Source organism: Rhynchophorus ferrugineus, unplaced genomic scaffold (assembly GCF_030347505.1).
Source record: "Rhynchophorus ferrugineus isolate W39M unplaced genomic scaffold, kcgeb_rfMv2 rfM5, whole genome shotgun sequence".
Taxonomy (NCBI): Eukaryota; Metazoa; Arthropoda; class Insecta; order Coleoptera; family Curculionidae; genus Rhynchophorus; species Rhynchophorus ferrugineus.
This window is the reverse complement of record NW_027472584.1, coordinates 23,356,680-23,374,010: the sequence shown is the minus strand read 5'-3', so window position 1 is coordinate 23,374,010 and position 17,331 is coordinate 23,356,680. Positions and strand designations below refer to the sequence as shown.

Below are 17,331 nucleotides of genomic sequence, written 5' to 3'. Positions count from 1 at the left end.
TCTTTGTCTGAGGTATCGATCGATATACAAGATGGATCGACATATTAGTTGGTTTTCAAATGTTAAATATTATGGTAGTGGTTAGAAACTTAATTTGTGACCAAAAAATATATTAGTTGGTTGTCAAATATTAGTCAAACAAATATTATGGTTGCGTTCAGAAATTTAATTTGGGACAAAACTTAAGATTTATCAATCTATATAAAAATAATATGATATATAGTTAACAACAGTAGTTAATCTACATGAAAATAATCTGATAGTTAACAACTGTAGTTAGCTAAGTTTACTTTTTACCTCCTGAGAATAAAGATATATAAATTATATATATATATATATATATATATATATATATATATATATATATATAATGAAATATAACCATGTTATAATTTATTATCTTTAATATAACTTGTTAAATGACTATCTTATTAACCTTTATCAGTTTCCCTATAGAAACTATGTAGGGGAATGAGAGAATAGCCGTATATGTCTGCCCTCAGGTAGTACACAAAGTTAGGTGAAGCCCTGAGCAGTAAACTGCTTCAAATAAAGCTCACGAAATGTATATTTTTATGTCGAAAAGGAAAGGGTCTTTGTAAAATGGGTACCTCTAAACACTGATGATACAACGATCAATATATACCGCAAGTTTCAGTACAGAATAAGACAAAACAATATCCTACCAAACATATATATTGAAAAATAATACACAAATATATTGTTATTTTATTAAAACATTTCCATATCTCAATAACACAGCCCTCAATACTGAAGTTATTTTTATATAACCACAAGCCTCAACTATTCCAAGAGCATCTCCGGAAGGTATCTGGTTTAGGGATCTGTGTAAATCTCCTTTGAATCAAAGAAACATTAATGTCGCAAAACAGGTAATTTATTCACCGAAACAGAACTCGTCAAATATTAAAGGCAACAGAACCCTTTTCAAAAATTAATGTAATTAGCGTACTATAATTATTTTTTTACAGTTTTAATTTGTCCGAACGGTTCTGTATAAATAGTTGAGGCATTGAAACAAAGACTGGAAATTAATTTTTATAAATAAAAATCTTTATTATAAAAAAAATTGTATATATTCTTATTAAAATATTATAGAGTACTTTGAATAGTTGTAAAAGCAAATATTTCATACCTAACGTAACATATAAAGTATAAAGTATAAAGTATACATATAACGTATAAAGGGATGTTTTTTTTTCGAATTCCAAGATATTTCCAGTTAGTAAAGCATTCGATCAAAATAATTGAACACATTCATAAAACACAATTGATGCAGATTGTCTATTGATATGTAGCACTATATCCAATGAAATAAATGATTTTACCTAGATTCTCAGTCCTAATAGTAAGCTTTTTCGAGATATATGACTCAGGTCAATCCATTTCAATTCTTTTTACTTCGTTTTAGTTACGACAAGACCTTTGATTGTTCGACGCCATACTTTATCATTTGTGAAACGTACCAGACAATTCGAGTTAAACCGTTTGTTTTGCTCCAGAAACAAAAAAAAATCGACTCGTATTTTTCTTCTTCGCGTTTTAAACCCCACAACTTCAATAATTAATTTAACGAAAATATAAGTCAATTTAGAATAAAGCCCCGGTCCGCTCGAAAAGCATTAAGCAAAAATGTTTTATTTCTCATTCAGCGAAAAAAAATGTTATGTCTGAATAGAAAGTGTCTGAGCGAAATGTACTGGACGAACGAAATTATTCTCCAATTTAATTTAAATACGCACTAATAGCACATTATTCGATTTAAATTTCTAAATATATTACAGGAGGTTATCTATAGTCAATTCAAAATAGCAATGACATGGGAAACGTCGCAATGTTACCGCAGCTACTCTGAGTTTTGGTACATTTTGGCTCTGACGTATAACAAAATTTTAATATAAATAAAATAATTGAACAATTATTCTATTAAATAAAATTTATTTTAACATTATAATACACCTAATACATATATTATCGAAGAACCTAAAACTACAATTAATTATACAGCCACAATGATTTATAGGTTGTTTTATTATATATACATTAAATTATTTCCACACTAGTATAGGTAGGGTTCTTGGCGCGTTTTTTATGTAGTGGTATCCCCCGAAGGCCTAATCCACATAATTAACAATTGTATATCTGAGTAACGTATTTTATTATCATTAGAGAGCATAGTTATGTTTTATGCTTGATATGATATTAGTATATTTCCTTTTAATTTGTCCTGTTACTATCTGTATACATCTTTCTTGATAAAACTACATTTAACGACAGCATTCTCCTTAATGCATTTGCCATATCTGCAAAACAGTTAGTGTTATTTCTCTCCTCATACATATTAACCAAACGTTCATGTATATTCTGAACAAGAACACACATGCTCATAAAGTTTTCACACTATATAATACAATTCCCTACAACTAAAGTATATTAAATGTATACTGACCTTTAGTGGTTTCCTCTTTCAACACCCTGTCTTGGTAATCGTCAGCATTGAATCATAAACCAACATTCATAAAGTTTTATTCAATCACTGTCACTTTCAGAAATACTAATCAAGTCAATAACTAAGCTGTTTATTTCCAATCTATCAAAAACTTGCTCAAGATTCTACCATTTGTCAATTTCTTTTTTCAATAATGCCTCTTTCCATAAAGCCTGAATATCTATTGTAATAATTCTTTGCAATACTCCGTATCAACTTAATTGGACTAAAAATATAGTGATAGAGAGGAAGATGCAATATTCTGTGGCCATAACATTCAGTAATCCGACGTACTATGTATTTTTTCTCAAGCTTATTTCTAAGAAAGTAAATTATATAAAATGCAATTAAACATTTCATTTATATTTACCGAGTAATAATTTGACATAGTTCATTCTTTAATATGATTTCCTCGAAACTTATTTTATGTAGTTTAAGACATTCCTTAATTGCAGCCTTTGTTGATGAACTTGTTAGTACTTTCCAATTATCCAACAATGTATGAACGGATGTTCTACATCTCTCAAATAGCTGTATATCTTTTGGATCTTTGTGGATAGTTTCCAGACTAACAATTTTCTCTGGAATAATTGTATTAAATTATGTTTCGATTGAAAAAACTACTTACTGTTTTTTACATTTCGTATATTTGATCTCTGAAACACCAAGATTGATCTTGATTCGTTACCTGTTTCGCATAAACACGGTTTCTTTCCGGCGAATTTAAGGTTATATTGTTTTTTATTTTTTGAGATATTTTAGTGACCGTGTCCGTATTCATATAAAGTGCAGCTGCAAGGCGCATAAAATATTTTCAACAAAAACTGCGGCGATTTCAAATTTATTAAAACAAAGCGTTAAAACAACGTTTACCGGTTTATAACCCGTAATTATAATATTTTGAAGAATTTTCAGAAGTTTGGCAAACGGACAACTATTGCAGGCTCATTCCGTTACATGTTCGGACATCTCTAACAGCATTCTATCTCTTTTTAAATAGAATAAAATGGCAAGGATAATATTGTCTGACTGTAAAACGAATTTACAACTTTAGACAGACATATATTGACACTCGTGTCACTGCTATTTTGTATTGACTATATATAAATATTAAAATGAATTTCTGTTGGTTAGTCTCGCTAAAACTCGAGAACGGTTGGATAGATTTGGCTAATTTTGGTTTTAAAATATTTGTGGAGGTTCAAGGAAGGTTTGTATGATGACAAAATATACAACAATTGCGAGAAAAATAGTTTTCACATACAAGGTGTCACTGTATGAATTTATTTTGTAACTAAAAATGTTGAATAATTATTAAAACTACTGGATATTATTATCAAATATAGGTACATATATAGATCACAACATTTATCAGTTATATTTTTTATTAAATACAAGAACCATGTTATATACGGTGAAATCAAAGTAACACAAAAAAAAGTTAATCGATTAACAATTTGTCCACAAACAGAAAATGAGTCTGCAGGGAAATTCAGACTTTCTAAATACAGTCAATGCATCGTGATAAATTCTAGTTTCAGATACTTTCAAAGTATGTCATGAAAAATAGTTGGAAATACGAGCACCGATACATATACGACAAAACGAATGAAAGGTCGATAAATAAATATAATTTCGATGGATTTATTAACGATATTATATAGAAAAGTATGGTCTTGTTGCCAGAAATGTTTGTTTCAATTTTTTTATGTCAAATATATTATCAATACCCAGTTTTTCTATAACCATTTGTTTTGATTTTACTCCGACGATAGAATAATACGTAACGTCTCCATATGTCTGTCATCATTTCTTCTTATTATGTTGATTTATTTTCATATTTTTAGACGTGAATAATTAAAAACCATTGAATAAAAATAATAATTAATAAATGCTAATATAATAGATATTATATTTGAAATATATTAATTTAGTGTTTTAATATGTGGCAATAATGTAAGAATATCATCAAATATTTTCAATTTCATTAATATAGTTATAACACATAACCTATAAAATTATTTAGAACACATAAATATCTAAAGAATTTTGTATGACAGCAGTAATTATTTTATATTGAGAAATTAAAACGTCATTGGCAGATAGTGGGGAATATCGATTTTGTTTTGGTATTGTCGCTTTAAAAGAGGCCCTATTTCCTTTCTACTCTTCCTCTAAGTCTATTAGGATTCAATTAAAATTTCAACAAACAGTCTTTTACTGTTAAAACAAATCTAATTACCTAGTATCAAAGACTTATAGATATTTTGTGTGTATCAGGTAGTTATGCAACAATAAGCACAATTTCCAGTCTAAATATTAGTCCGGTATAAATTAAAACTCGAAAGTTATATTGACATTAGTGTATTTTACACTCACAAAAAATAGGACAAAAAATAATCGAGGCATTGTTAATTTAAAAACATTAATATTGAAAGCTAAACATTAAAAAAACATGGGATTTTCTTTTATCTTCAAACTGCAAAATTGCCACCAAAGAAAAGGTTTAAATTTGAAAGCTATTTTGAATAATCACCATCAAGAGCGGTAATTTGAGGGCTTTTAAGATTATTAATATCTCCGACTATCAAAACAATTAAACAAGAAGCTGGCGAATGGTAAAGAAAAATAATTTTGTGAAAAGCTTTCAGTACAACTAGCGAGAATACATAGTAGATATTACATAAATATTTTTGACAAATGCGTTGTATCGGTTGGTTAGTTTTGTTTCCCTTTTTCAGATCTAATTTTAATTTATGCCGCTTTCACGCTGCTTTCAACACACTTGGATAAATTAAAAACGTCCAATTTTTATCACATTTTACTTGAATGTTGTGCATACTTAAATTACTAATTAAATTTTATATTAATCTGCTTCCAACTTTAGCTATTTAAAGTTATTTTTTACTTTCAATTTCGATAAATATTACGTTAAATAAAATATATCTATATTAAATTATTTATTTTGCTAACTTTTGTGTCATATGGATATAACAATTTATAAGAAAACCCGATATTTTCATTAATATTCGACACACTCTCTCACAGATCTCAAGAAAAATAGCGATGACTATTCGCCAGATCTAGCTACCTCTGACTTTTTTATTTTTCTCTCATCTAAACTATAAATAAAAATATAAGCATATAGATAGCCACTCTACTGATGGGTAAAGAGTCGCATACAACGACATCGAAATAGTTTTGTATGCTAGCTACAGGTGCTTATACAGAAGAAATATAAAAAGTAGCAAAAAAAAGAGAAAATCCAGCAAAATATGCTAACAAAGTAAATATTCCACAGATAACGCCATATTTTACAAAAATGCTCAGATAACAAATCCAAAATATTAGCGAAGAATCAATCTATCTAAAATAGGGATCACCAATTCCTATAAGAAGCAAGAATGGACCATCGATCAGAAACAATAAACAAAAGGTATAATTCTTTACTAAACATTCACCTATAAAGTATATACTCATATAACCAAAGATAGGTTAATCATACCATAATTGATTATGACAAATTATAATCCGAATATGTCACAACTAACGAAAAATATGAAAATAATTCCAAACCCAAAATCAAATGAATTAAAATATAATTACAATTACATTAATATGATTAAAATACAATTACTTACGTATATCTATAAACCTTTTTTCTAATTATCGGTATTAATATAACGATAGAATTTTTTCCATTTTTTAATGTCTTTAATGAAAAATTATCTAAACTAATGGAATAATATGAGATCTTTGGTCAAAGATAAATCAATAAATGGTCTCTGCGTAATAATTAATAACCAACGCTCTTTGACTTTGTCAGAGAGATTATATTTAACAGAGCTTACGGCATGTCTAGCTCTTTGATTTTCAATATAGTTTAAAGCTAGAATGGTAATTTAATTTTGTGAAAGATCACTTTCAAATATCGGTAAAATTGTCAAACATAAAATATCAGAAATTAATCCACTGTATAATTACGTACAGATGTACGATGTGCAGGAAAAGTAGTGTAAATTAACTGTTAATAATCTGAAGATAACTTCAAGTTAAAAGAGTGAAAAATTATAACAAAATATTGTTCAGTATTAATACAATTTAAAACATCTTCTACAATATTCGAGGAAGTCCTTCATTGCATAAAATTTCAATATAATTTAAAACATCACTCATCTTAAGATAAAGTTGACGTTTTCTCACTGCATTCATTACCAGCGAAAGCTTAAAAGAACTTCCTCTTAAGCTTTTTGTAGCAGGAAGTGTAAAACCAGATAAAAAGGATAACCATTTTTATTAAAGTTATATTCTAAATTAAATGTTAAAATTTAAATAAAAAATGTCACTTTTATCGTTAAATATATAAAATGTAAATAAAAATAAACTGATAGATACAGAAAAAATGCATTTTTAATAGTATACGAGAGTGCCTCTTACAACACCCATAAAAACCTTGGACTTTTATTGCATAAAATTTCAATATAATTAAGAATATCACTCATATTCTGTTAAAAAGAGAAGCTAACGAAGACAATATTACTGCATTTATTATTAACCAGAGCATAAAAGAAACTTTCAGGTTTTTGCGAAAGGAAAAAAGTTAAAAAAGAGCATAAAACTTTTAAAAGAGTACATCTCCTTTTATAATTAGAAAGTACTCAATACAGTAAGTCCCTATCTAATAAATTAATACCATATATAAGGCGACCGAAAAAGTAATTTCTGCCTTTTCATCTTAATTCAAACGTATATGTGAACAAGACGAAAATATATGAAGATGATATATATGAATGAAGATATATAGAACAAATTATAATCTTAATAATAACATTTAAGTAGTTATATAACAATATTAATTTTTTATGGAAACAACTAGTCTATCATTCATACATTTCATTTTTCATCGCTAAGACCTTCATCGCTCTCTGTCACTTATTTTTTGTATTACAAATTAAGGTGCATTCGCCATATTAATTATATTGTTAATATAAATTCACTCCAAAAGCATGACTTGATCCTCATCTGGAATTCACATAATAAAATAATCTCTAGTGCTCAATAGACATCCGTCATTTTTTTTATTAATGAAGATCAGTGTTCCTTGCAAATTACTGCGCATTCACCATTTTCATATAACCAAAGACAGGTGAATCATACCAAAATTAATTATGACAATTTAAAATTCGAAAATATCACTACAATTGACTAACGAAGGAGATGAGAATAAATCTGAAACCAAAGTTAAATTAATTAAAATGTAATTACTAATCTGTACAATTAATTATACTATACTTATATCTATGAACTTTTCTTTTCTAATTATCAGTATTAATATAACCATAGCATTTTTCCTATTCTTTAATGTTTTTAATGAAAAATTATCTAGGGCTTAAAGTAATGCAATAATTTGAGATATTTGGTCAAAGATAAAACAATAAATAGTTTCATCAATAAATCAAGAACTATAATCGCATAGAACAAGGTCTGGATTATACGGGGAATGCATCAAAAATATCTATCTATAACCTTATATTTATTAACAATAACAAAATTATATTGTAGTTCTTAATAAATACATTCAAATGTTCAGTATAATTATAAAAGTTTTACCTAAAGAATCAACATATGGATATTCATAAGATTAATGTTTTCCAAGTAAAATAACATTTGCAACAATCGTATATTGTATATATACACGGATAACATTCTATCGTATACTGGGCTAGTCGTCAATTAATAGAAAATCCAAAGTAATGCAATAATGTGAGATATTTGGTCAAAGATAATACAATAAATAGTTTCATCAATAAATCAAGAACTATAATCGCATAGAACAAGGTCTGGTTTATACGGTGAATGCATCAAAACTATCTATCTATAACCTTATATTTATTAACAATACCAAAATTATATTGTAGTTCTTAATAAATACATTCAAATGTTCAGTATAATTATCAAAGATTTACCTAAAGAATCAACATATGGATATTCATAAGATTAATGTTTTCCAAGTAAAATAACATTTGCAACAATCGTATATTGTATATATACACGGATAACATTCTATCGTATACTGGGCTAGTCGTCAATTAATAGAAAATCCAGTGGTCAGGATTAAATCAATAAAGGGTCCTCGGGTAATAATTGATAGCCAGCTCTCTTTGAATTCGATATAGAGATTATACTAAACAAATCTTACCGTAAGTTAGGTTCAACTCTTTGGTATCCAATATAGTGTAAAGCCACAATTTGCCATTCATTTATTTAACAAATCCTGCCCTGAAATTTCTTGATACTCACTTAGCAATAACAACATCTTATCAGCACATCAATTAACAAGTTTTTCCTTCGTGCCCTCTTCCGTTCATGACTAATGTTATGTCAATACCAGCTAAGCTAAATTTGCATTGGACCAAGAAATATTAACATTTTCTCGATGTTTTATTTTTTTTCCTAGCGATTTCTGAAGTAATTTTTATTGTGAATAAGACTGGTTCATCATATCTTGGAAAATTATGTTCTAGCCTAACAGTATTTCACTCTTAGAGGCATATTATCAAAGGATTAAACATTATTAACAAACACAACAAAAAAAAATTAGTACAATTTCGCATTTTCTAAAATAATTCTTATTATGAATAAGACCGGTTCATCATATCTTGTATAAATATGTTCTAGCCTAGTAGTTCTTCACCCTTAAGGTTATAGTTTTAAGGGATTAAGCTTTGATATTATTTTTATATAACATCTTTCTTAGATACGCTTAAGATACAATCTTAATTATAAATTAATTTATTACTGCCTTTCATTTGTACTTGGATTAATTCACAAGTAAGACGAGTGCGAGAAAATACATCAATATGTATTCCTCAATTATAAAATTATACTTATAGCTATAGTTTACACTAAAAGTATACACTTTATATAAGTCTGTATGGTTTGGTTGGCTTCAATCTCCTGACATACTGCGCGCTGTCCAGCGGTTGTATTGCTTCCACGTTAGTATGATTTAGTATTATTATTTCGTATTTCAAGGCGAAATCTTGGATAACTTCGCAAATCCGTTTGATTTCCAGGTCATTGTGCAATTCTTCGTTGGTTACGTAGCGATAGGCATTGGTAATCAATCGAAGAACCTTGTTTTGACAGCCTTTGATAATATGAAAAATATTAATATATTAATACAATCTCACATTTCTGAAGTAATTTTTATTATGAATAAGACCGGTTCATCATATCCTGTATAACTATGTGCTAGACTAGTAGTACTTCACCCTTAAGGCCATATTATAATTATTAGTGTTAAACTCTGATAATATAGAAAAAAAAAGTATTTTAACACAATTTTACTTTTTCGATGTAACTTTTATTATGAATAAGGACGGTTCATCATATTCTGTATAATTATGTTCTAGCCTAGCAGTACTTTGCTCATAAAGGCATTTTATTAAAGGGTTAAACTTTTATAATATAATAAAAATAATATATTAATACTATTTCGCATTTTCGAAGTAATTTTTATTATAAATAAGACAGGTTCATCATATCTTGTATAATTGTGTTCTAGCCTAGCAGTACTTCGCCCTTAAAGTCATATTATTAAAGGATTAAAATTTGATTATATAAAACAAATCAATTTTTCTCAAGTTTCTACACCAAAGTTCCCCGTTAAGTAAATAAATATCAGTTTATATGCGACAATACATATTCGACATGGCTTATATATTAACCATTAAACCAACAAGGCATCAATAATAAAAATAATTCCTCTTTTGATAAGAATCAAACAACCCAGTTGAATATCACGATCTCCATTTGTTCTTGACATAAAATCCTTATCGTTGACGATGATACTTATGTCCCTATTAATCCCAAAGAAATTACCAACCGTAAATTTCTTCATTGTTCTGATCCCGAGAAGGTTAAAAAAGAAAACAGGATCCGTAAAAAGAATACATGGCGTGGTAAACTATTAACTAGATTTTCTTATAGTTAATTAATTTGCTGATTTACAGAAGTGATCACAAACACACACAAAAAAGAGATGGCATAGGAAACAGATGTTGCCTCTTTCCAAATCAATCCTAAATAGAAAATTACCAGTTTAAATAAAAGAGATTGTTCTTGGATCGATCGTTTTTAACACGCTACTAATATATTAATAATGCATCATTCAACATTGTAGGATATGAAATTAACTAATAATAGTAAGATTATTATTACAATAATTAATGTGAATATATTTAGTTTTTGTAGAAACAACTAGTATAACATGCATACATATCATTTTTCATCGCTAAGACATAGAAATTTCTGTCAATTTTTTTTATTACAAACCAAAGCGCATTCACCATATTAATTATATTATTAAATATCACTTACAAGCATACATGACTTAATCCTTCTATTGAGAAATATATGTGTTCATGTAATGGAGGGATCTTTAGTATTCAGCACTCATCTTTCGCTGTTTTAATTAATGAAAATCCGTGTTTCTTACGAACTGCCGCGCATTCGCCATTTTCTCTTAAATCCCTAATTTTGTTAAACAGAAAAACATATCATAACTGTATATATTGAGTCTGTAAATCAATTACATGCCATTTTAACTTTCCTAACAACTTTTTATTCATTTAGACGTGAAAAAAAGATACATTAATTGAATTCTTCGTATACCAGGATGTTGTGAACCCGAACGGGTCTTTTTTGCATAATACACGCCAAGAAAATATAGTCATAAATAAAGTAGAACATCTACATTACAGAGTTATTACCTTTCTGCAAGTAAATATAAATCTCACAATTTATTATGGCTGTAAAATATACAGTGCTGTAAGTGTGAAAATTATGAATCGTATATGTTACTCTCTTTTCACGTATTATTTATCAACAAACAAAATATATCACAACATATTATTTGAACAAAAAAAACCGTATTGTTATTTTCTTTCGTTTTCTTTGTTTTATGTTGTCAAACTCGGCAACTTGATTTATGGAAATTTACGATACATTTTTGTTCCTTACCATCTAGCAGTAATTAGATACAGGGGGGAAATAGGAATATAACCTTTATAGTTCCTTTTCCAGTCATACTCCCCGAATTTCATTCAGCTTTGTTTTCTTGTCACCTTTTATTTACCTTTTCCTTAGACTTGGAAATTAGTTCAAGCACTGTGAATATTACTAATTAAACACGTACTGGGTATATAACAATCTCTTGAAAATAATTTAAAACGGTTCGCTTTATATTAAACTTGCCTATTAAAGTTTCCTTCTGAATAATAATGTTTTATCATATTGACATGCTACTTTACCTATTATCAAAATTGATTTTTTTTGCAAAGCAGTTAAAAAGGTCAGTTTAAAAAGGTAATTATTTGCTACATTATATATTAATTAAAATATTTTCTATTACTATTTTCAACACGTCAATAATTGAACACAAAAACTAAAACACAACAATATAACATTATCATATAAAGTTACAGATATATCCAAAACTTTATAGCCTAATTTACACTAGCTATTATAAATCGCTCAAAATTAATTCACTGTCGCAGTATAGCTAACATAAAAAACATGATCATCAGACATCTCAAGTCTGCTTGAAAAAGTTTTTATATATTTCTAAATACGTGTCAGTTTTGAGATAAAATTTAAAATTCAGTAAGATATATGTATATGTCAACAACGTTTCATATGAAAAAACGAATGTAGTTTTGATGTTTTGTTTTCGATGTCACTAGAAAATACAATAATCGTATTCATATGTTTTGTTGTACTTCACACCTACATTTTTTCCAGCAGTAATCGATTTCGCTTGAAATGGTTCATCATCATCGCAATAAAATACTTTTATGTTATGTTAAATTCTCAGTAGGCCCTGAAAATACAACTTTACTTGGAATATAGAGAAGGATATATATTAAACTAACATTTACGACAGTTCTAAAATGCTTCATATATTACATTTATGTCAACAGAATTTTACCTTGAAATGCATAATGTTTTCGATGTTCCACCAAGCAGAACTTTCATTTGTTTCGATATGATAAATAAATGAATATTTAAAGGAAGGTACCTTGTTAGTATAGTCACAACATAGATAACAATATAAATTCATTACATAGATGATATTCTAAAAAATTTAAAACAATAAATTATCTCTAAATAATCAAGAAAATTATATTAATTTTAGGAAAACCAGTTACCCTTAATTTCTAAATCAGTGACGGGCAGTAGTTATATTTTACATTTATCTCTCATTTGCAAGGTATCATCTCTCTATCACACTGACCATTTCGCGAACATTGATTATCTTTTATATTTGAATTTCATTAACTGAATATTATTTAAAGATAAAGATAAACACAATAAAGATACTCCAAAACTAGATGAGAACTGGTTTCACTTTACAGTTGTCTTTAATTAACTGTCTTCTAATATTTTACTAATAGGGAATTATCTCTAAATAATCAAAAGAAAATACTCCAATTTTAGGAGGACTAGTTAATTTTTATATTTATATTTTGTAGATATGTAATTATCTCTAAATCTATAGAAATAGTTGACTAACACCTACATTTGTGTGTATCCTTTAAAAAAAATGTCTAAACCATCCATATAAACGTATGAGAATTTTGACATTTATATTTTATTAATAATAAATTATCTGAAAATCACACAGACTATTCACTGATTATCTTTTATATTTGTATTTCTTTAGCTAGAAATTATCTTTAAATAGTCAAAAACTAGATGTGAACTGGTTTCACTTTACACTTATCTTTAATTAACTTTTTACTAATCTTTACCTAACACGGAATTATCTCTAAATAATCAAAAAAAAACTCTGATTTTAAGAGGACCTTTAGAGAATTATCTTTAAATCAATAGAAATAGTTTCTAGTCACCTACATTTGTGTGTCTTCTTTAAAAGAAATAATCTCTAAACCATTCATATAAACGTATGAGCATTTTGACATTTACCTTTTATTAATAAGAAATTATCTGAAAATCATACAGTCTATTCACTGATTATCTTTTATATTTGTATTTCTTTAACTAGAAATTATCTTTAAATACTCCAAAACTAGATGTGAACTGGTTTCACTTTACACTTATCTTTAATTAGCTTTTTACTAATCTTTAACTAACACGGAATTATCTCTAAATAATCAAAAGAAAATACTCTGATTTTAGGAGGACCTTTAGAGAATTATCTTTAAATCAATAGAAATAGTTGCTAGTCACCTACATTTGTGTATCTTCTTTAAAAGAAATAATCTGTAAACCATTCATATAAAGGTATGAGCATTTTGACATTTACCTTTTATTATTAAGAAATTATCTGAAAATCACACAGACTATTCACTGATTATCTTTTATATTTTTATTTCTTTAACTAGAAATTATCTTTAAATACTCCAAAACTAGATGTGAACTGGTTTCACTTTACACTTATCTTTAATTAACTTTTACTAATCTTTACTTAACACGGAATTATCTCTAAATAATCAAAAGAAAATACTCTGATTTTAGGAAGACCTTTAGAGAATTATCTTTAAATCAATAGAAATAGTTGCTAGTCACCCACATTTGTGTGTCTTCTTTAAAAGAAATAATCTCTAAACCATTCATATAAAGGTATGAGCATTTTGACATTTACCTTTTATTATTAAGAAATTATCTGAAAATCACACAGACTATTCACTGATTATCTTTTATATTTTTATTTCTTTAACTAGAAATTATCTTTAAATACTCCAAAACTAGATGTGAACTGGTTTCACTTTACACTTATCTTTAATTAACTTTTTACTAATCTTTACCTAACACGGAATTATCTCTAAATAATCAAAGGAAAATACTCTGATTTTAGGAGGACCTTTAGAGAATTATCTTTAAATCAATAGAAATAGTTGCTAGTCACCTACATTTGTGTATCTTCTTTAAAAGAAATAATCTCTAAACCATTCATATAAAGGTATGAGCATTTTGACATTTACCTTTTATTATTAAGAAATTATCTGAAAATCACACAGACTATTCACTGATTATCTTTTATATTTTTATTTCTTTAACTAGAAATTATCTTTAAATACTCCAAAACTAGAGGTGAACTGGTTTCACTTTACACTTATCTTTAATTAACTTTTTACTAATCTTTACTTAATACGGAATTATCTCTAAATAATCAAAAGAAAATACTCTGATTTTAGGAAGACCTTTAGAGAATTATCTTTAAATCAATAGAAATAGTTGCTAGTCACCTACATTTGTGTGTCTTCTTTAAAAGAAATAATCTCTAAACCATTCATATAAACGTAAGAGCATTTTGACATTTATCTTTTATTAATAAGAAATTATCTCAAAATCGCACTGATTATCTTTTATATTTGTATTTCATTAACTAGAAATTATCCTTAAAGACTCCAAAACTTGAAGAGAACTGGTTTCACTTTACAAATATTTTAACTTATCTTTAACTAACAGGGAATTATCTCTAAATGATCAAAAGAAAATCCTATTATCCACTTAATCGAAAAATAAAAGAAAATCCAGTTAAATTTTATTCAGTCAGCGTTGACCAATACTATTTACCTCTTAGATTTATCTTTTATTTGCAAGAGTACTGATTACTCTTTATATTAATCTTTAACTATCTCTAAATCATTTCAATAATTTTGTCAACACTAAAGCAGCACTTTATCAACTTAAACTTATGTTTTTCTTATAGATATTTAACTTTAAGACAAAATTCTTTAAGCTCCGATCGCATTATTTCGTCGTTTAGATTAATAATTGGCATTAATTGTCTAATTTATTTTGTTCCAGTGGAAATTGCATTTTTAATATGGGGTATTAGACTTTGCGTTGTCGTCAGAAAAGCACCCTCCGAGTTCAACGAAAGCAAGTTTATTTCCTTGGCTATTTACAACGAGTTCGTACTCTGTCTGTTCCTAAACGTCACGACGTAAGTATGCTTTATTAAAACTGTTTTATCATCCGAATGTTTAAACTATCGTTAGTAAAATTTTTAATACTGTTAGTAAAATGATAGGTTAATGATAGTACAGATTTTGCTTTAACAAAATGTTAGGTATGATAATTAATTTTAAACGTTTTATTAAATAAGTATTGAGTTAAGGTACCCGTTATAACTTATCATAAAACATGATTAGTCAATAGAAATAGACCATCAGATGAAAGATGAAATATCGATATAACACATAGGCATGTTAACAAAGAAAACGCGTTTTTTGTTCAAAATTGATTTTATTCATCAACGTAATCTCCATCAAAAGCCAGACAATCATTCCAGTGTCGCTCTAACATTTCAATTCCAATTTTGTAGAACTATTTATCTTTTGCCTCAAAATAGGCCCGTCATCACTCAGATGACGATCGTTTTGTTTCCGAAGTGAAGTGATGGATCCATGTTTCACCCATTGTTCCATATATAACATGCTCCAGCAGGATTCGAACCCACTATCGCAACAGTCGCTCTTGTTTTTGATCAATACTCACGCAATTTCACTTTTCGATCATTCAGAACGATTTTGTGGATTTTTTTTATGTTTTCTGGTGCCACCAACTCATTCGGGCGTACACTACGTTCTGCATCATCTACGACCACGTTTGAAGTCAGCAAACCAAAGTTTTATTGTCGTTTCTGATGGAACTGAGTCCTTATAACCCTTTTGAAGCCATTGCTTCGCTTGAACAGTATTTTTCAGCCCATTCTCATTTTTTTTCAGTCAGTTATATCTGATATATCGATATTTTTTGGGAAAGTATCAATATTTTTTTAAAAATATATAAAAATACCCATAGTTTTTTGAATAGACTTCTCTCCCTGTCATATTTAAAACTAAGCACAAAAAACTGAACATTCCACCACAGAAATTAAGGTTAGTGCAAAGAAATGTCAATTTGACTAAAAAAAAATATCGATTTTCTAAAATCGAAATCTATATATGGATATTTTTTCAGCGATCATTACCTTGGTCTTTTATTCATTATTTCACAAACTCATATAACACAACATATGACTAATATTGAACTCCATGTCTGTTTTTAAAAACTATTCCCATAATTTCATCAATAATTTAAAATTATATATCATACCTACTATTAAATAATTTCATAAAAATTTATATCGTAAAAAAAACAAAACTGATAATACTTTTGAGATGTAATAAGCAGGTGTTCGAAAATATATTCCTTAATAGAGTAAACGAACGACTAGAGAATCTACAAAAAAATTTTAATATATCGGACCTCTGTTATTGTACATTAGCAAAACTTTTTAAATATCGTAACTGAAGTTGAACATTTTTACTTTCCTCATACAGGAAAGTTTCATGCTTCCTGTGAAGTTTTGATACCTCAAATTTGCTCTAAAAGAAAAACAATCTGACATAAAGAGTTTAAAGTGAGCGAGGCTTCTATAAGCCCGAATTGGATTTCTATTTCCTAGATTTTTCTTTCGCTTCAAGTTTATTAAAGCTACAAAATAGACTTTTTAATTAAACTGCAACGTTGGCTTTTTTTTCAGATTTTTCCTACAAAAACCGGCTAATCCGGATTTGATGTACATCATATATTTTGTTCATACACAGTTGAGCGTTACCCTGCTTCTTGGATTAATATTTGGAAGCAAGGTATTGTCTACGTTTTTATTTTTAATTGGAAATTACTTTCAACTTCTGGAAACAATTAATTTTAGTTGGATTGCTATTTTTATTAAAAGCAATTTCAAGACTAATTATCAAACGGGAATCGATTTTAAACATCATAGATTGGAAAACAGTTCCAGA

The 17,331-nt window shown here is 27.7% G+C and overlaps 1 protein-coding gene across 3 annotated transcripts in view; it reads left to right on the top strand.

Moving 5' to 3' along the window:
* LOC143197822 (metabotropic glycine receptor) overlaps positions 1-17,331 on the top strand; it is a 578,984-nt gene that overhangs the window by 560,742 nt on the left and 911 nt on the right. For all 3 annotated transcript variants that reach the window (XM_076406597.1, XM_076406598.1, XM_076406599.1), the window contains 2 exons: positions 15,347-15,485; positions 17,070-17,175. In XM_076406597.1, coding sequence (XP_076262712.1) covers positions 15,347-15,485; positions 17,070-17,175 — 245 coding nt within the window. The remainder of the gene's footprint in view (positions 1-15,346; positions 15,486-17,069; positions 17,176-17,331) is intronic.